The sequence below is a fragment of the Dasypus novemcinctus genome, chromosome 2 (genome assembly GCF_030445035.2).
Source record: "Dasypus novemcinctus isolate mDasNov1 chromosome 2, mDasNov1.1.hap2, whole genome shotgun sequence".
Classification (NCBI taxonomy): Eukaryota; Metazoa; Chordata; class Mammalia; order Cingulata; family Dasypodidae; genus Dasypus; species Dasypus novemcinctus.
The window spans coordinates 15360110-15380116 of record NC_080674.1 but is presented as its reverse complement, the minus strand read 5'-3'; the positions used below and the strand labels follow the sequence as shown (position 1 = coordinate 15380116).

The window sequence follows — 20007 nt, the reverse complement described above, 5'->3', positions numbered from 1 at the left end:
CTGTGTTTGGAGGGGACACTACTGCCCATGGAGCTGTCCGTAGATTTGACACTGGAACTTTAAGGTTAGAAGTGTTCCCCACCGTGACATCCTTTCCAGGTGTCTCTTAGTAGGCAGAAAACAGCCACAATCCTTCCAGATGCAGTAAACCCATAGCAACCACAACTGAACCCGGAAACTTCTGTGCGTAGTGGTGCACCTTATGTTGCTTCTGAGTTTCCTGTTATTCCTTGACAACCCCATCCCAGGGACATCATTCCTGGGTTTTCCACCCATAGTGTGTGCTGAGGCTTACAGCCACCCACTTACAGACATCCTCACCTTCTGAGGTGGACTCTCTTGGTTGACGAAAGTGAGATCTATACTGTGCAAGATGGGACCTCCGTTGAAGTGCGAAGCCCCTTATAGTCCCATGTATAGGGTCCAGCCGGTCCTTGGAGGTAACAACGTCCTGTGGCTGAGAAGTGTCCCTACTGGCATGGTCCACCCTTGTGTGGAATACAGAGCAGATGTCATTGTGAATGGTGTGTAGACAGCAGATCCGACAGGTTTTCCTATTGTCCCATTTTCCCTCCCCAAAGTACCCATATGCGTATTCGAGGAGGGCTCCTCTACCTACTCCCTCTACCTACTTTCCAGGCCCTCTACCTACTCCCCAATACTGTTATACCTGGCAAAGGCTGTCCCCTAGCTGCAGGCCAATGACCGTTGTCCAACATTGTGGGCTCATGTCCAATATTTCAACAAATCTTAACCTTGTCTGAGACCCTTCACCCATATCTGTCTTTCTTGCTCTCTCTACAGAGGAATCTGCATTCCAGAGGGCAGCTAAGGCAGTGACTACTTCTTCTTTGCACTATGCTTCAAAACATGGGCACTTAATACCTGGTGGGTGGGGCCCTCTACCCCACATTTCCATGGCCTAAGTGCATCATATCCTGCACCCCAGGGACCAAGAGCTGCCATATTTTTTGAACGCCTGTGAGTGTAACTCATCCAGGCCTTATTTTCCTCTTAGTGGCAGGAGCCCAGCCTAACCCCACTTTTCCTAGAGCTCAGAAGCCTCGACAGAACATCTCTACAAATTCTTTAGCATTTTGCTAAACTCCTCTCTTCCCTGGGACCATGGATTCTGTTCATAGGATGGGGCAGTTTGTGACAAATCAAACCAAGGTGTAAATCATGAAATTTTTGGGACAAAGAGATCTGTCCTGAGCTTCCCGGGACTACCCCACCTAAACTTTCTGACTCCACTGTGGACTTTAAGGCCCTTGTAGATTACATATATTCCACTCATATTTTCCTTAGGTCCATGAGTCTTCCTTGTCCTTAAGTGACCTGGAGGACTGTCTCATCCCTAGAAAAAGACACTGAAGTATCACACTTAACATTCATGGTCTCCCTATGCTTATGAGGTCTAGTGTAACTATCTGACTCCCTGTGGAATGGACGTCCAGCAGCAGGGATTTTTACTCCTCCTTTCCTTCAACTACTAATCTGTGCAAATCCTACACACATAATCACTATTGATTGATTGAGCCCAATCATCACATTCCCAGATGTCTGATTTGGCAGATTCTACTTCTCCAGCCCCCTCAATGCCTTTTGACTAGACCTTGGTTGAAGAAGTGCAGGACGGAAGTGTCAATCTTCCTTCAAAAAGGGAAAGAGTTTTTTGCTATGGCCTGTTATAGTTGAGGACTGAGTCAGAGGCTTCTCCCTAGGTGAGTGGGAAATCACGGTGTCCATCCCAGGCCCTATAACAGCCCGTGACACACGGACTAACTTGGTCAACACTTCCTATATCTCCTCCCATTTGGTCCTCTCAATAACTATTGCTGTTTGTCCTGCAGGCCCCTACTCATGCCAGGAGTCATCTGAGGCTCAGAGAAATGAATTGAACCCCAGTGTCCAATGACAATATCTGGCACCCCAGCCGCCATGGAAGGGCTACTGTGCTCACCTGGGGATCGTTTTCGTCAGGGTTTGCCTGATGGGGAGGACCACTTTCCTGTTCCCCAGGACGTCGGATGCGTCCAGGTCCTCCCTGCCCAAGTGGCCAGACAGCAGGTGTTGCTCCATGTTCTGGCTGGTTCTAAAGCTCTGCACCAAGCCGGGATCTATTATTTCCTCAGCTGTGTCATTTTCATCCTGGCAGGTAGAATGTTGGGACAAAAAGGGACATGCAGTCAGCAGCTGCAAAATGTCCAAAAAGATGGCTATGCCTCGATTTCACACTGGAAGTCAGTGACCTCCCGTGACTGTGGCAGGATGTGGACTATGGCGGACACTTAGTGACAGGGCAAAGGAGACCAATCCTGGGTTCAAGCCCTGGGTTTCCGTGACCTCAAAACTCTTCACTCTTCTCTTCAAAATTAAAGAGAGTTTTGAGGATGTGAGGCTACAGTAATAGTAGATTCTGTATGGGCTAAATTCTTGGAGATTCCAGGATGGGAGGAAGACTCTGGAATGCCCAAGGAAATGAGATGATGTGACAGGGAAGAGAAATTCCAAACGGTCTTGAAAATAGTCAAGTGTCGGTCGCCTTCCAGTGAAGCAATTGTAAATATGATTCTGCCTTGCTGAACCAGACAGACCAATTTTCAGACTGTTCCCACCCAGTCAGCTGACTGCAGGGAAGCACCAGCCCTCACTCTTTTGGGATGACTGAAATGTTTCAAGTAATTTGGCCCCAGCCATTCAAACTCTAAATATGTGTAACGTTTGACTGAGCCAAGCTGTTCCTAGTAGCCCATTCTGGGTGATCTGGAACCATTAGACTAGTCAAAGTCACGGGACATTCCTTGAAGCCCAGTGGAAATGGCAAAAGAAAGGAGTCCCGTCTAGGTCCAAGGGCTTTAAGGCTGAATTTCTGATGTTCCTAGCCTCCCCTTTGGAACATGATATGCCCTACCACCTGACCTGGAAGTGTCACAGTATTGACCTCTGTTGGATGGCAAGTTACAGAGAAATAGGTATTATACTATAATCTTCTCTCCCTTTTTGAGTTAAAAACAGCCTAGGAAATGTGAGGATGCTTAAGGATGGAGACACAGTCCAACTGAATGCAAGCAGAAAATAGGGGATGGGGAATGTAGGAGCCATCGGATTAAACATCCAAGGCAGGATCCAAGCCAAGGGCTGTCTTGGTTTATGAGAATCTGAATCATTATGAAGGGCTCTTTTCTGATATCCAACCCACGTGCACCTCGTCATGAATGGGTTGGGTTGTGGGGTAAGTGTGCATTCCCAGATTCCTGATAGTGTTGTACTGAATTCCAAGAGGGAGAATCCTTGCCAGGGAGCCTGCAGATTCTGCCAGGGTAGGGTCTAGGTTCTGGGGTCCCCTGACTGTCATGGACCTGTGTGTGGAGAAGCCCTCAGCTCCCATCTCACCTCTCTTCTCTTCTGGCTTCTGTTGGTGGCCGTGTGCACGGGCACCCTGTTCAGCGAAGTGGTGTCGATGACACAGTCATCCTGCTCTGAGCTGGATGAGCTCTGCAATGATAGAGTCATCAGCAGGGCCACAAGGCATCAGGACCCTGACTGGTTATCCCCAAGAGGAACAGCCCCACATCAAGTTCTACTTCCAGACGAGGCAAAGACCTATATGTATAGACCTCCTCCCAGCAGGGAGATGACAACTCTGTAGATCTGGATCAATCTCTGGGCAGATGGGCACCAACCCCAGGCCTCTCCTTCTGTCCCTGCCAGCCATGACCTGGAGAAGAACATGATGCACCCAGCAGGTGTCCACCCCCAATCACCTCTCTCTGCCCAGCCTGGTATCCTCCAGACAGCCATCCTGGGAGTGGGAGGTGCTGAGGCTGCTCAGGAAGGAGAACAGTGTCAGCCTGGTCTGCCTCCCCTGCCCTGGTTCCCTTGGTTACCTTGGATTTCCTTCTGCCAAACAGATGGACTCTTCCCTGTTGAGGGTTGAGCCAACGCCTACAACGTCGGAGCAGGCTCTCACTTTGGCTTTTCCTGCGGCCAAGGCCTTGCGAAGTAGGCAGGCAGCAACAAGAGAACATCTTCTCTCAAGCATCAAGGCCTGAGTGAGCTGTTCGTTCCGTTAGTATCTAGAATGTGGGCCCTTGGTTACCGGGGTTCCAAGTTCTGTTGCGTTCCATCTCCAGGGAAGTGAGGTAACTTCCTGCTTCCCTTCTCTGTGCTCCCTCCCTGGATGACAGCTTCCCAAGGTCCCCTCTGGGCTGCTGACTGTTTACCCTCTCAACCATTGCATTTCCCATGTGTGCACAATTTTACCAATACGGTCCTCCTTCCTGCCTTGCTGGGGCCTGGGGCCATCAAGAACCATCTAAGGAGATGGACCTTGGTACACCACCATCCTCCTCCTGCCTGTTCTGTGATCCGGGATATGCCTTTCTGTTTCTCAGGGCTTCCCATGTCTCCCCTGCTGAACAGTGGGTCAAATCTAGCTGATCCTTCCGAGGAAAGGCATCAGGTAGATCAGAGAAAATGCCTTGGAAACTTCAGGGCTGGTCTCACATGTAGCCAGTGCACATAGGTAGACAAGGAAGAATATACAAGATGGAGTGGGAAGCAGCAGGGAACACAATCAAAGAGGGCTGAGTTCTGGCAGTGTCATCTTGAGAACGTCATGAGCACCTTGGCTTCATGTCACAATCCATGCCAAAATGGGCTTTAAATTCCATGAAAAGCAGTCTTAGTCACCTGCAGCGGTCAAAGCCTCCAAAGATTTCCCATTCCTTTTAGTTTCAGACCCAAGCCTCCTGCACTGCCTGACCTCTCCCTGGACTCCATAGATGATCCTGTGCTCTGCTGCATCTCGCACACACAAGTCCTCAGTTCCCCAATCCTCCAAGCCTGTGTCTGCTCAGTAGGACACCGAGAGTTTTGAACACATTTTCCAGCACCCCAGAGTACCGTGGTCTTCAGAGAGCCAAGACCAAATAATTCCCCTAGGCTGTAGCACACCTAGGGTCCCCCACTCCAAGCATTGCAGTTTATAGAGGGGACGTTGAGGCCTTCTCTGCAGTAGCCTCCCTCCACCCTGGGAGTTCATCTTCATCCCAGGTGCTCAGATCAGTGGAGGGAGGACCTCAGCTCCGTCCTCTCCTGCTTGCTCTGGGGATGTGCCTGCCCAGGCAGAACCCTGGGAACCTCTGAGATCCCACCGCCCATCCAGGTGGCATCTCCCCCTCCCCAGGCTATGGCCTATGGAAGTGTCAACAGGAGAAAGCTGGCCCTGCCCCATGGCAGAGCTCCCTCCATCCTCTTTCCTCTGTGTCCTTGCCACCTCCCTGGTTCCAGGTCCTACTGTGACTCCCAGGACATGATCCCTACCCATTTGGCCAGTGTGTGTGTGTGCGCGGATGGTGCTCATGAAGTTCTTTGGGGATCCTGAGAAGAAAACAACTTCATATGGGCAGAAGCAGGCAGGGGTCCCCATGAGTTAGGGGCTGTGCTTTTCAAAGTTTCTGTGCAAGAAGGTTGAACCCTAACCTCAGATGCCAGAAGTGTCCAGGTCCTCTGGATTCTGCACATCCTGTGGGCCTTGAGCTTCACCTTTCTCTGGGTCTCTGTTCCTGAATTAAAAAGTGAGGGGTTGAAAATGGATGTGGGTAAGAAGGTGCTCAGTGAGGACAGGGCCATCCTCCCCCAGCCTGAGAGGAGGTGGGTGAGGCCACACTTGGGGCAGTCAGGGTGCTGAGCTCCAAAAGCAAAGCACACAGGGTGGTCGAGCTCATGCCCACAGCAGGGCACACACACACGTCCTTCCTCGGACAGAGGAAGGTACTTGCAATGAACCCCACCTCTCTGGGCATGCGAAAGGAGCCAATGGCTGCCTGCCCGACCCCCAGGGCCTTTCTCTGCGCTAGCTCACCCAGGGGGCCCTGGAACACCCCAAATCCAGCTAGCGTCATCTGCCTGAACGTATCTGGAGTAGAGATTGGTGTCCTAGGAGCCTCAGAATGCACTGCCTGTGAGATCCACAGGTGGGCGTGGATCTTCAACGCTGAAGTAGCCAGTGACACCAAGAGGAGGGCAGGGCAGGACCCCTCCCTGCACCACCTTCCCCCAATCCAGATGGTGCAGCCGGGGTGGCAGGTAGTCCAGGAAGGAGGCAGAGCCTCGTGCTGCCCAGAGTGGGATCTGCCCACTGCCGCTTGCCAGGGAGCCCCTCTGGCCCCATGTCTGTTCCCCCTTTTGCAGGGAAGCCAGAGGTTCCAGCCCTCAAGGCCCCCAGCTCTCAGGTACTGAGCCCATCCCGCAGGTGGGACAGGGAATCACTGCTCTGTACCATCATAGGTGCCTGTGCTGCCATGCAGGGGCTTTTCCAGGCCTGGAGACTCCCTGGCCAAGTGGCTCCTGAGTCCAGGCCCTTCAGGATTGCACCTGCCTGGCTTTAGTCCCTACACATCCTCATGGGTTTGGGTCCCTCACCCCCTTTGCCTTAAGGAAACTGAGGCTCTGAGAAGTCACCAGTTTTGGGAGGTAGATCTGAAGTGCCCAGGGCTGGGCAGGTCCCAGCAAGAAGGCTCATGGGAGGGCATGTGCTTGATGGGGAGCTCCCTCAGGGCTGTCTCCCTGATCACACGGGGCTCTGGCACCCAGGGGAGGAGTTTGGGGACTTCACTGCATGGAGGAAAAGGGGGACCCAGTGCAGCAGGACCTAGTGAGCAGGGACCCTGCCACAGCCACACCTAGCATAAGCTGGGATGAGGTCTGCCTCAGGGCCTTCTGGGCACTTGGGGGCTTTGGTGGCTGTCTGCCTCCACACAGGGGTGAGCATGCTGGTGGAGGCCCAGAGCAGGCTCCTGGTCAGAGCTGTCATTCAGGAGAAGGTGGTTTCCAGAAAGGTGACATCGGGGACATGGGGGGGCTGCCCCCAATCCCACTCTCCTGGAGTTTCTTGTACCTGTCACCATTATCCACGGTGTTGTAGAGAAGGGGAATCTGAATTTCCATCATTTTTGAAGGGAAATTTCTTTTAACTTGAATCGCCTTTCATCTTTCAGGGCCCCATCATATTACAAGACACTGCAATGTATTCTATTCATAAAATCTTACTATTAGAAATGCCTTTTATTGGGTTTCCATTTTTAAAGCTGAGTTATAGACAACGCATAGAAAGCAAACAAAACTGCAGAAGAGAATGGTAAAGGCTACAAGCCTGGATTTTTCTCTCAGCTGAAAAGCTGTGAGAAGCAGGGGGTGGGGGCAAAGCTAAGCTGTGGACTAATCTCCTTAGCCTCCAGGAGAGGGAAGCAGTAGATCCTGTGTAATTTGATCAATCAAATGATGGTTAATTTCCTGTCAACTAGAATAGGGAAAGTGATGGTTTGATGAAAAATCATGTTCTCAAAGCTGAAATATTCCTGTGTGTATAAACCTATTTTAAATATGACTTTTTGATTAGGTCAATTCAGTTATGTCCTGACCCAGACGTTATTCTTCTTCCTGGAGTCCTTTATAAACAGGATGAATATGGACAGAGTCACAAGAGGGAGAGAAAGGCAAGGAAGCCAGAAGCTGTAAGCAACGACACCCAGCAGAGGGCCTTTGCATGTACAGAGGAGTCCAGGATGGTGCAGCCTGGCTTTGGGGAGAATGTATTACCTGACGGGGCCTTGATTGAAACATTTTCATGGCTTCCTCACTACACATGTAACCGAACGCACCCCATGGGCAAATTCCCTCAGTCCTGGTATAATACTGTCACGGGCCGAGCCGACCAGAACAGTAATGGTGTCCAGTGGTTTGATCCAACAAGCACTGGTCTGATTGTTACTGTGAGGCTATTTCATCACTTGAACTCATTAGTCAGGTGACTGCACCTGTGCCTGATTATGTCTCCCATCAAGGCAGGAGCTTGTCTTGAGCTTTGAGGGAAATCTTATTCCACCAGTTGAAGGCATTAAGGGAAGAACTGATGGTTGCAGCAGTCAGAAAGAGACAGGCAGCTTCTCCAGGAGAATTCATTATGAACTTCATTGGGGTTTTCAACTTGCTGCCTTCCATATGGTACTTGGACTTGCCAATACCCACAATTACATGAACCAATTCATCTTTTAAAAATTCTCTGAATATTTACATGTATTTATCTTGTCTGTTTTGACTAAAGCAGACTTTGGTCCTGAGAATGGTTCTCGTGAAGCAGAATGTTTAAGATTTCTGAGTTGAGTCTGGCGTTTGACAATCGGTTGTCTAATATTATTTAAGTTTGCTAAAAGCTGCTGGGAGCAATATACCAGAAATGGGTTTGCTTTTGCCCTGAGGAGCGATGAGGTTAAAAGCTTATGGTTCTGAGGCCATGAAAGTGTGCAGTCAAGGCATCATCGGGAGACCCTTTCTCCCTGAGCTCAGCTGTGGGCAGTCAGGCACATGGTGTCTCTGCTTGCCACTCCCCTCCCCTCCAGCCTCATAGCTTCAGCTTCTGTCTGCACCAGCTTCCTCTGCGATTCTGTGTTCCTTTCATTTAGGCTTCAGGCTCCTGGGGATGTCACCCTCGGTTTCTGGTTTCCTCTCTATCTCTGAAGCTTTCTTTGGTATCGGTGGCTTTGTATAATGGACAATAGTAAGAGGTTTCAGACCCAACCTGAGGCACATAAGGTAATCGAAGGCCCTTGTGGCAGTTTGATACGGTTTATGAATTCCAGAAATAGAGTTTGCATTATGTTTATAACCTGATGTGTTCTTCTGGGTTAGGGATACCGTTAGATTGTATTGACTTCAGAGGTTTCAGTTTTACTTGTTTAAATTATGACTAGGGCTTTGATTGGGTCCCATCACATAGAAAACAAGAAAGCAGAGGAGACAGTTGGAGTTTTTGAACCTGGAGCCCAGGAAAGAAATCCATAGAGAAGCAGATGCATGATGAAAATAATCAGAACTCATTAGACATGGTAGAGTCCCTGGGAAGACAGATGCGCCTCTTTCCTGATTATCTAGAGCTGTCCTTGTGGACAGCCCACAGCCAAGCCTAGAGAGAAACCCTCCCTGGGAGACATACAAGACTTATCCCAGTCTCCAGCTGATATTGGAAGAAGCTGGGGCCACAGAGCCTTAAGGGGAAGAGGAAGCCTGAACACTTGCAGATGTTGACAGTCATCTTGCTCCAGCAAGTAGCAATAGATTTCTGTGAGGGAAGTAACTATGCTTTATGGCCTTTGTGACTAGAAGCTCCTACCTTAAATATATACCCTTATAAAAGCTAACCGATTTCTGGTATTTTGCATTAGCATCCCTTTGGCTGAGTAATACAGCCCTTTCATGAAGAAATTTCATCCAAATCTCACCTACAAGAAGTTTACATGCATAAGAATGATTAGCCCTAAGGACATGACTCTTTGAGTTCCACAAAATCTCAAACTGCCACACACCACCCTCTGGACCTCAGAAATACACATGCAAAATACATTCATTCCACCACAATATTTCAAAAGCCTTAACTCATTTTAGTAAGTTTTAAGTACAAAATCTCACTGAAATCAGTTACAGGTGCTCCTCCCCTGCCATAGTTGACCCTCTCTGTAGTCCAAAACTTCGTCAAAAAGGAAGCCCAATATATTGTCAGGTTCCATTAGTAGAAAAATGCAATATAGTGATGGGTTTAAAGGTTAGATATAGAATACATAGAAATTTAGAAAAATTAAATGAAGGAAAAATAAATTGGGATATCACAGAAATGAAAAAATGAAAAACCTTTGTTTCTGACATTTTGCCTTTCATCATTGCTACAGGTGTTGCCCTGTATGTACAGTGGCAAGGCAGTTTCTTCCATTTCTTCTTTAGTGTCTACCTCCTTTCTTTCTTTCTTTCTTTTTTTTTCCTGATTATTAAGTTTCACTTGACATAAGTTTTAGGTCACAGTAATTCACATATCCAATATATGGTTGTCACACATATCCAACATCAAGGGTGGCCACTGTAGCTACTGATGATCAGGAGAGGGAAGAAGAGATATGGTGTGGGGGCATTTTCAGGATTTGGAGTTGTCCTAGGTGGTGCTGCAGGGATGGATGCTGGACACTGTGTGTCCTGTCATGGCCCACTGGGTGTACTGGGGGAGAGTGAGGACTACAATGTGGACCATTGTCCACGTGCTGCAGTGGTTCTCCAGAATGCATTCACCAGGTAGAGTGGATATGCCACAATGGTGGAAGAGTTTGCTGATGTGGCAGAGGTGGCATGGGTGGGCTAGGGGGTATATGGGGGCCTCATATTGTTTTAATGTAATATTAAAAATAAAATAAAGCAGAAAAAATAAAATAAAACCAATTATAGACATATTATCTATCCTGGGGCAAAAATTGCCCTGTGTTTTGGAACTGTGAAACTTGAAAACTAAGTTAACTGCCTCCATTATACAAATGAGCGACTTCTATAAAATAACAATTCCCCTTTCCATAGGGAGAAATGGAAAGGAACAGGGTCACAGGTCCCAAAGAGTTCCAAAAAGCTGCCGGCCCAAGAATTGGGTTGAGGACTGGGGGAAACTATTGAATATGGGACAATGTTAAGTATATGTTTGAAGCTATAATGTTGAGAAAACTCTTTAGAAAATATAAGGAAGGATTACGTGTTTGAGGTGCTTAAGGCTGGGGCATCTGGTACAGGGGCAATCTTCTAGGAAGTGTGTGAGTGCCCATGTTGTCATAGTGTGTTCCATCATAGGGTGAAAACCCATACAATGACTGTGAAGTTGTAGCCACATCTTGGGGAGTCCCGATGTTCCCAGAGGGCATTGTGTCTCTCGAGAGAATCGGTGGCTCCCAATTAGTTCAGGCAGTCTAGTATGTCAAGCCCTCAGCATAGTTACAGTATTTGTAAATCTGGTCCCTCAAGTAGTGAAGATTGTTTTTCACTGGGGGCCCTGCGGGGAATGGGAGAGAGGTATAGAATAGACATCAGCAGGGCAACTGGGGGGCAATGGAAGTGCTCCACCAGATCATGCAATGGTGGATATAGGACATGTTGACTTACACCAAAAGTGTATAAAAGTCTATAAGCTAAAATGTAAACCATAAAACAGAACACAGGGAAGCTAAATATTTAGAAATTTGTACGGCCTAAAATAGAAACCGTGATGTAAGCCAAAATGGATGCATGGTTGATAGCTAAGTTTCAAAATCTGTACATCAGCTACAGCAAATATAACATGACAAGTAAGAAGATCATGGCTGGGAAAGGGGAAAGGGTTTGATGTTGGGTATAGGGGAGTCCCCTATACTGTGCATTACTGTGATCTAAAACTTTTTGAAGACAAAATTTAAAACTTAGAAGAAAAAAAAAGATGTAGGCAGTGAGGAAAAAATGAAAGAAAGTGCCTTGCCAATGTACATACAGACAACACCTGTTACAGTGCTGAAAGGCAAAATGTTTGAAATACTTTTATAATAGTTTTCATTTTATTAATGCACCAATTTATTTTTACTTTATTTTAGTATTTCTAAATTATGTATTCTATTTCTAAACTTAAAACCCATCAGTCTATTTCAATTTCCTATTAATTGAATTTGCTAATATATTAGGCTTCATTGTTGAAGAAGTTTTGGAGCACAGAGAGGTAACAACTATGGCAAGGGAGCAACACTGCTTTGGGGCGTTACTGATGGGAGCACATGAGTGGGGGGAGTTCTCCAGGGCATGTATATAGGGGACATAAAAATGTTCTGATCTATGTTGGATATTTTTATAGTAGCTAGAGTTACAAATGTCAACTGAGGGAGTGCTAGTTCCTACCCAGTGGAACTCTGTCACATTCCCCAATGGAACATCAATAATCCCCCAAGTGTAATGGCAAAGGTCAGAAAGGAAGGATGGTTCAATAATGAGCCCTTGATGCTGATGACTATGGTTATGAGCCTGTGGGCCTGAAATAGAAACTAGGCCTGTTACTGCAGGGTGCCTAAGAGTTACCTCCTGAGAGCCTCTATGTTGCTTTCATGTGGCTACTCTCTAGCTAAACTCAGCATGTAATTGCATTACATTCCCCCCCAGAGTGGGACATGACTCCCGGGGTTGAGCCTCCCTGGTGCTGAGGGGTTACTACCAATCACTAACTGGTGATGTACCTAAAAAGACACCTTGAATAAAAGGGCCAACTCAGACCGGCAGAATATCTCGGCCTATGTGTTGGATCAAGTGCTAAGAACTACTTTTTTTTTTTTTTTTTTTTGGTGATTTTTTTTATTGACTTTGTAATAATATTACATTAAAAATATATATGTGAGGTCCCATTCAACCCCACCCCCCACCCCGCCTCTCCCCCCCCTCTCCCCCCCCAACAACACTCGTTCCCATCATCATGACACATCCATTAGATTTGGTAAGTACATCTTTGGGCACCTCTGCACCTCATAGACAATGGTTCACATCATGGCCCATACTCTCCTCCATTCCATCCAGTGGGCCCTGTGAGGATTTACAATGTCCGGTGATTACCTCTGAAGCACCATCCAGGGCAGCTCCATGTCCCAAAGACGCCTCCACCTCTCATCTCTTCCTGCCTTTCCCCATACCCATCGTCCACCATGTCCACTTTTCCCAATCCAATGCCACCTCTTCTATGTGGACATTGGATTGGTTGTGTCCATTGCACCTCTATGTCAAGAGGAGGCTCAGATTCCACATGGATGCTGGATGCAATCCTCCCATTTTCAGTTGTAATCACTCTAGGCTCCATGGTGTGGTGGTTGTCCTTCTTCAACTCCATCTTAGCTGAGTGTGGTAAGTCCAATAGATCAGATTGTAGGTGCTGGAGTCTGTTGAGGCTCAGGACCTGGCTATCACATTGTCAGTCCAGAGATTCAAATCCCCTAAATATATCTTAAACCCCAACATTAACTGCACCTCCAGGACATTAGCATGAAAGTCTTATGAAGGGAGATCCCATTTGAGTCCAGATTCATCACACATAAACAGCATTTCCAAAGAGGGGCCATCTGCCCTGGTAGTTAACCCCATCGGCCATGACCATAACTCCCATGGGTCTCTTTAGCCGTCAAAGGAACCAATATCTGCTACTTTTGAGTTTAAATAAAAGGGAGAAATGGCAAAGACAAATGAGTTTATATGGCTGAGTCTTGCAAAAAGAGTCAGGAGGTCATCAGAGGGGTCAGACCTATGCTCACCTCAGCAGGACCCCAGAGAGAGACAAAGTAGATACAACCCTAGGTGCCGGTTCTCCTGAAGGTGATGGAGAACCACAGAGTATATGGTCATGGCAGATGGATTTGGAGTTCTGTGCCATGTCAGAGGGCCCTACTTTGGAATTTGTGCTCCTGAGTGTGATGGAGCTGGACTCAGATGTGACCTTCCTACACATGCCTCTTCTGTCACAATACTGAACCTGTGGTTGGTGCGAAGGATGGGGCATATTCAGGGGACTTGATCTCTGGACTGCCCATGTGCCAGCTGGTCCCTGAGCCTCAGCAGAGTTGTGAAATCATATGCTTTGGTTCATTGGACTTACCCAGGTCAGCTAACAGGGAGGTGAAGATGGTCAACCATCACACTAGGGAATCAAGAGTGCCAACAACTGCAAGCAGAGGAATTGCATCCATCATCCATGTGGAATCTAAGCCTCCTCTTGATCTAGAGGTGGAGTGGACATCATCATCCCATGGTCCAGAGAATGGAGGAATAAAATATGGATTAGAGGGGACTTACTGATATTCTACCATAAACTGTTGTGACTCGTAATAGAAGAAATTGTAGCATTGAGGTGGAGAAATTGACCACAGTAGTTGCTGAGGGCAGGGAGAGGGAAGAAGGGATGTGTTGTGGAGGCATTTTTGGAACTTGGACTTGTGCTAAATGATATTGCAGGGTGAGATGCTGGACTTTATATATCCTGCCGTAACCCACTGGATGTACTGGGGGAGTGTATGAACTATAGGGTAAACTATTATCTGTGTGGTGCATCAGTGCTCCAAAATATGTTCACGGAGTTTGATGAGTGTGCCACAATGATGGAGGAGGTTATGGGTGTGGGAAGAGTGGGGTGGGAGGGTCGAAGGTGTATGGGAACCTCATATTTGTTAATGTAACAGTTTTTGTGTAAAGTATATATCTTCAAAAACATACAACTTACAAAAATGATGGGGGGGATCGAGAATGGTATATATGGGAACCTCATATGTTTTTAAATGTTTTTTTTCATGTAATATTCTTTGTGATCTATTTACAAAAAATGTGTTGTTTCCTCATTGTATTAGTCAGACAAAGTGGTACTGATGCAAAATACCAGAAATATCTTGGCTTTTATAAAGGGTATTTAGTTGGGGTAGGAGCTTATATTCACAAGGCCATAAATGATAAGTTACTTCCCTCACCAGTGCCTGTTGCCATGTTTTGGAGCAAGATGACTCCTGACATCTGCAAGCGTTCACCTTCATCTTCTCCTTAAGGCTCCGTGGTCCCCGCTTCTACTCTCAGCTGTAGGCTGTCTTTCTTCCAAGGCTGGTTTCTCTCTCAGCTCAGCTGCTCTGCTCTCCTTAAGGCCAGCTGTAAACTATCAAGCAAATGGTTCTTCTCTCTTCCCAGGGCCTCTGCCTGTCCAATGGTGCCTGTTCTCTTTCCTCATGTATCTGCTTCTCTGTGTATTTACTTCCCAGGCTCCCAAATTCCAAGTGTCTCCTCTCCCTTGTTGTTTCCTCTGTGATGTGGCCCAGTCAAAGCCCTAGTCATAATTTAATCAAGCAAAAGTGACACCTCTGAATTCAATACAATCTAAGGGTATCTATCACTAGCCCAGAGGAACAGAGCAGTTTACAAACATCATCATTTTTTTCTTTTGGAGTTCATCAGCAACATCAAAGTGCCACACACATGCAGGAATCAAGGTGAAGCAGTCTAGTTCAGGGAATGGAAAGGTGAACCCGGGGCCTGGCAGCAAACCATGACTGTGAGACACGTGCCCTCGGGCCCCTCCCTGTGGGAAGGACCTTGTGAGAATTCCCCATTGGGAACAGGGTTTTGTCTGGGATCAAAGGCAAGTCCCGAATATTCTTAGGGTGCCTGTCCTGGGAATTGAAGGGTGGGGTAAGTATTCAAAACAACAGACAGCTGGGACTCCTCCCCTGACAAAGGGCGAGGTAATTAATGGTTTAAAAGTCAGCCCTTTTCCCCACTTTTTGTCCTTTCTCGCTCTGCCTGGACCAGCATGCAAGTCCACCTGGGGACTTGTAATCTGCAGTGGGGACTTGTAATCTGTAAATCAGCCCTTTTGACCCTTTTTAGCCCCTTTTCCCTCTCTCAGCCTGGACCAGCCCAGAAGTACACCTGGGGCCCATACTCTGTTCTTTTCTTTCTCTTCTCTCTTTTTCTTAATAAACTAACAGCCTTACTAAACTGGTATGTTCTTAAATTCTCTTTTGTAACATACCCAAGAACCTAGAGAAAATCTGGCAACAAGGGGTCCAGGCTGTCACCTAGTGAGAATTTCTCCCCACAGATCCTTCCTAGATAACTGCCCTTCCATCCTGACTTGCCGACAGTGACTGACTGCTTTCCTGGTCAGTGAAACCCTCCCATGGCTCCCTGTTCTCTGGGGACTCATTTTCCAGAAGCTCAGATTTTAAACTATGAATTTCTAGTTACTTTGTCCCCAAGAGTTTCGTTCTTCCCTTATCCCTTCCTTCCACAGTTTACTATGAATAGCAAGCAGAAGTCAGGCCACATTTCCACATTAGGTTGGAAATTTTCTCAGCTAAATAAGTTCATCACTTTCAAATTCTGTCTTCATCTAACATCTGGAGTCAATTGTGCCAAGTTCTCTGGCACTTTATAGCAGGGGTTATTAAGGGGTCTGTAAGCCTGAAAAAAGACAAAATGTTATTCTTGTGTGGACATGTTGGTCTGGGTGTGATATATTTATGAAATAATACACAATGTAGTGTGGGCTTAGTGAGGGCCCATGGCTTATACCTGACTGGTAAAGGGGTCTGTGGAACAAAACACATTAAGAACCCCTGCTTTAAAGCAAGGATCACCTTGTCTCCAGCTTGCAGTGACATATTCATTATTTCAAAGGTCTCGTCAGAAGTATCTTTTGCATCCAGGTTTCTACTAACAGTCTCTTCAAAGCAAGAGAGACTTTTCGTCTTATTGTTTTTTTCGAGATTTATTTTTTGTTTATTTCTCCCCTTCCCACCTCCCCTCCAGTTGTCTGCTGTGTCCATTCACTGTGTGTTCTTCTCTCTCTACTTCTATTCTTTTTTTTGTCTTTTTAAAGATTTATTTTTATTTTATTTTATTCCCTCCCCCCTCCCCCCGTTGTCTGTTCTCTGTGGCTATTTGCTGCCTCTTGTTTCTTTGTCTGCTTCTGTTGTTGTCAGCAGCAGGGGAAGTGTGGGCGGCGCCATTCCTGGGCAGGCTGCACTTTCTTTCGCGCTGCTCGGCTCTCCCTCTGGGTGCACTCCTTCTGCGTTGGGCTCCCCTATGCGGGGGACACCTGTGCATGGGGTAGCACTCCTTGCGCACATCAGCACTGCGCATGGGCCAGCTGCACACGGATCAAGGAGGCCCGGGGTTTGAACCGCGGACCTCCCATGTGGTAGACGGACGCCCTAACCACTGGGCCAAGTCCGTTTCCCTGCTTCTATTCTTGTCAGCAGTACTGGGAATCTATGGTTCTTTTTGTTGCCTCATCTTGCTATGCCAGCTCTCTGTGTGCGCGGCACATTTCCAGGGCAGGTTGTGCTTTTTTCACGATGGGCAACTCTCCTTACGGGGCACACTCTTTGTACGTAGGGCTCCCTTATGCAGCAGACACCCTTGTGTGGCAGCACACTCCTGGTGCACATCAGCAATGCGCATGGGCTGGCTCACCACACGGGTCAGGAGGCCCAGGGTTTGAACCTTGGACCTCCCATGTGGTAGGCAGACACTCTATCCAATGAGCCAAATCCGCTTCCCTAAGGCTTTTCCTTTTCAAGTCTCACAAGTCTTCCAAATTCAACCCCTTAATCATTTATAAAACTGTTCACACATTCTTGGTGTTTGCATAGCAGCATGCACCTGGTTATCAGTGCCTCTTATAATTTGCTGAAAGCTGCTGGGAGCAAAGCACCAGAAATGTGCTGGCATTTACAATGGGTATTTGTTAGCAGAAGAGCTTAGAGTTCTGAGGTTGTGAATGCATCCAAACCAAGGCATCATCAGGGCACCCTTTCTCCCTGAGCTGCAGCTAGGGGCCATCAGGCCCATGGGGGTGCCACCTGTCCATCCTTTCTTCTCTGGCCTTGCTACTTTCAACTTCTACCGAGAGTGGTGTGCTCTCAGCGTTTGTGCTCTGTTGATTTCAGCTTCTGGCTTCCAGAGTCTTCTTGCTCAGCCTGGGTTCCTTTCTATCTCTGTGGCTTTTTTTTTTTTTTTCCCCCTATCTGTGTGTGTGGTTTTTTTTTAAGATTTATTTATTTATTTAATCCCCTCCCCTTCCCCCAGTTGTCTGTTCTCTGTGTCTATTTGCTGCATCTTGCTTCTTTTGTCCGCTTCTGTTGTCATCAGCGGCACGGGAAGTGTGGGCGTGCCATTCCTGGGCAGGCTGCACTTTCTTTCACGCTGGGCGGCTCTCCTTATGGGGCGCACTCCTTGCGAGTGGGGCTCCCCTACACGGGGGACACCCCTACACTGGGGACACCCCTGCGTGGCAGGGCACTCCTTGCACACATCAGCACTGCGCATGGGCCAGCTCTACACGGGTCAAGGAGGCCCGGGGTTTGAACCGTGGACCTCCCATGTGGTAGACGGACGCCCTAACCACTGGGCCTGGGCCAAGTCTGTTTCCCTATCTGTGTCTTTTCATTCCACCATTTTAAAGGACCTGGTAATAGGATTAAGACTTATTAAGGATCATGCAGCAGTGAGGTGGCCACTGAGCTAAGAGCATGAGCGAATCGGGCTCATCTGCCTTAGGACAGTATTCTATTGAAGATGACAGAGAAGCCCGTCTGGGCACAGCAGGACAGGAGTTCTGGCCCGGGAGCCCCCATCTTCCACGCCCGTTTCTCCCCCTCTTTGCTCACAGCTGGCCCTAGGGTCACATGGCAGGAAGACGGAGGCATCTCTCACTCTGTCCACAGGCTGCTCTCGACATCTTGACATCTACAGACTTCTCCCTTGTTGAGGGAGCCCCTGGATTTTGTCCTGCTTCTCATCATCCCAGCCTGTGCCCCACAGAGATGCTGGATTTGAGTCTTGCACAGTCCCCAGGTCCGAAGAGGCTGGCTCGCTGCTGCCACCACTGCCCAGCCCTTCGTGCACTGTCACCAGATGATACCAGTCATGTTCCACCCAGCAGAGCCTGGCACAAGCTCAGGCTGAGCCTGCACAAGGCTCCATGAAGGCCAGTGCCTCCCTCCAGGGGATTCCATGCATCCAGCCCTGAAAATCCCACCGCTATTTGACCCAGCAGCAGGGATCTCCTTATGGGGCAATGTCAGGAAATAGAGTCTTGTCCCATTGGCAGGGTGTGAATGAGGGACTCTTGTCTCTATAGCACCCAAAGTCGATCTAGTGAAATGAGGAAATGTACGCCCGACGTAGAGAGCTATGCTCATGCTACAGTGAATGCAGGGACGTGGATGTGGCTCAGGCAACTGAGCTCCCGCCTACCACACGGGAGGTCTGTGGTTCAGTTCCTAGTGCCTCCTAAAGAAGACAGCGAGCTGGTGCACCAGGCAGGTGCAGGAAACCAACACAACAAGATGACGCAACAAGAGACACAAGAAAAAGAATGAGAGAAACAACAAAGCAGGGTATGGAGGTAGCTCAAGCAATTAGGTGCCTCCCTCCCACATCAGAGGTCCCAGACCAGTTCCCAGTGCCTCCTAAAGGCACAGTACACAGCAAATACAAACAATGAGGGAGGGCAGAGATAAATAAAACAAATCTTTAAAAAGAATGAGACAGAATTTTAAAAAATAGTAAACTGAATGCAACCTTCTTTAGCTCTGCTGGCTTTAGGTCATTGATTCCTGTGAGTCCATTTGCAAGAGGCGACTCAGCTTCTCAGGGTACTTTCTCCTCCCTATAGTCAAGCCTATTAACATTTATCACTATTTTTTCTTTAAACAGCATTCATGACACTTTATAAATACCATCAGCATTCCCACTTTAAAAAAAAAAAACTGTACTTTCATTTGCCAGGATTTCCCCCCTAAATTTGAATCTTTACAAGCTTGAAATCATAGCACAGACCTAGGCTTAGCTCAGCTTCTCTTGGTGGGATGGCATGGCATCATTCTGTTGTCCCATCCACAACACATGGCTTGTGAGAGCCCACAAGCCTACTTAACCCTGGAGATGACTTGTGTTTGAGGTTATTTCCAGATTTCCTCTATCACAGCACTGAATTTAAGGACACCGTTGTCCTCAAAATGATTTTCTTCTTGCACATTATTCCCTCTTCCTAGAATTTCTCCAAAGTGGAATTAGCCAGTGAGTGAAGACTCTTCATCCTGGTAGTCAAGTGACTTCTCAGAAGGGTTGTGTTAATGTCTAGACTAAACACCTCTTCACTTGGCCACATGACTTGTAGGTTACTGAGGAAAAGATCCTCGTTCTGCAGATCCTCAGCTACACATGCACGTGCCAGGGAATAATCAATATGAAAGGAAAGGGGGAACTGAAGATGTACTTTGTGAACACAGAGATATCATGGTCGCTTTCCAAGAGCATCGTGACATGCTGAAGATGCCTTCGTGCTCAGAGGACCAGATATTCAGGAAGGTTACATGCACTTTCTGACTGCCTGGTCCGCCCCTTTTTTCCCATGTGCGGGCTCTGTCCTGTCCCACAGAACCTTTTAGTCTTGTTCCCGTGACCCAGTGTCATATCATTCAGTGTCTGATGTGTGCCAAGATAGTTTTGCCACTTGCACTGTGCTTACTCCTAAGCGAAAGGGAAAGGAATGTGATTTCAGGGAGAAAAGGATTCAAGGAACTAACAAAGACGATAGAGGTGAAACAAAAATTCTTATGGCAATAAAACTAGGGGCATATATTATCTTCTGGT

General features: G+C 47.6%; 1 protein-coding gene and 1 long non-coding RNA gene across 8 annotated transcripts in view; one reads left to right on the top strand and one right to left on the bottom strand.

Moving 5' to 3' along the window:
* The window catches only part of LOC131280405 (uncharacterized), an 86109-nt gene that overhangs the window by 35335 nt on the left and 30767 nt on the right, over positions 1-20007 (top strand). The window lies entirely within an intron of this gene.
* Positions 1-20007, bottom strand: part of LOC131280403 (uncharacterized) — a 35979-nt gene that overhangs the window by 4975 nt on the left and 10997 nt on the right. For both annotated transcript variants that reach the window (XM_058307049.2, XM_058307044.1), the window contains exons 4-7: positions 5488-5570; positions 3397-3498; positions 1964-2151; positions 322-488 (exon numbers count right to left, since the gene is read on the bottom strand). In XM_058307049.2, the coding sequence (XP_058163032.1) occupies positions 322-488; positions 1964-2151; positions 3397-3498; positions 5488-5529 (499 nt within the window). In that variant the 5' untranslated portion in view covers positions 5530-5570. The remainder of the gene's footprint in view (positions 1-321; positions 489-1963; positions 2152-3396; positions 3499-5487; positions 5571-20007) is intronic.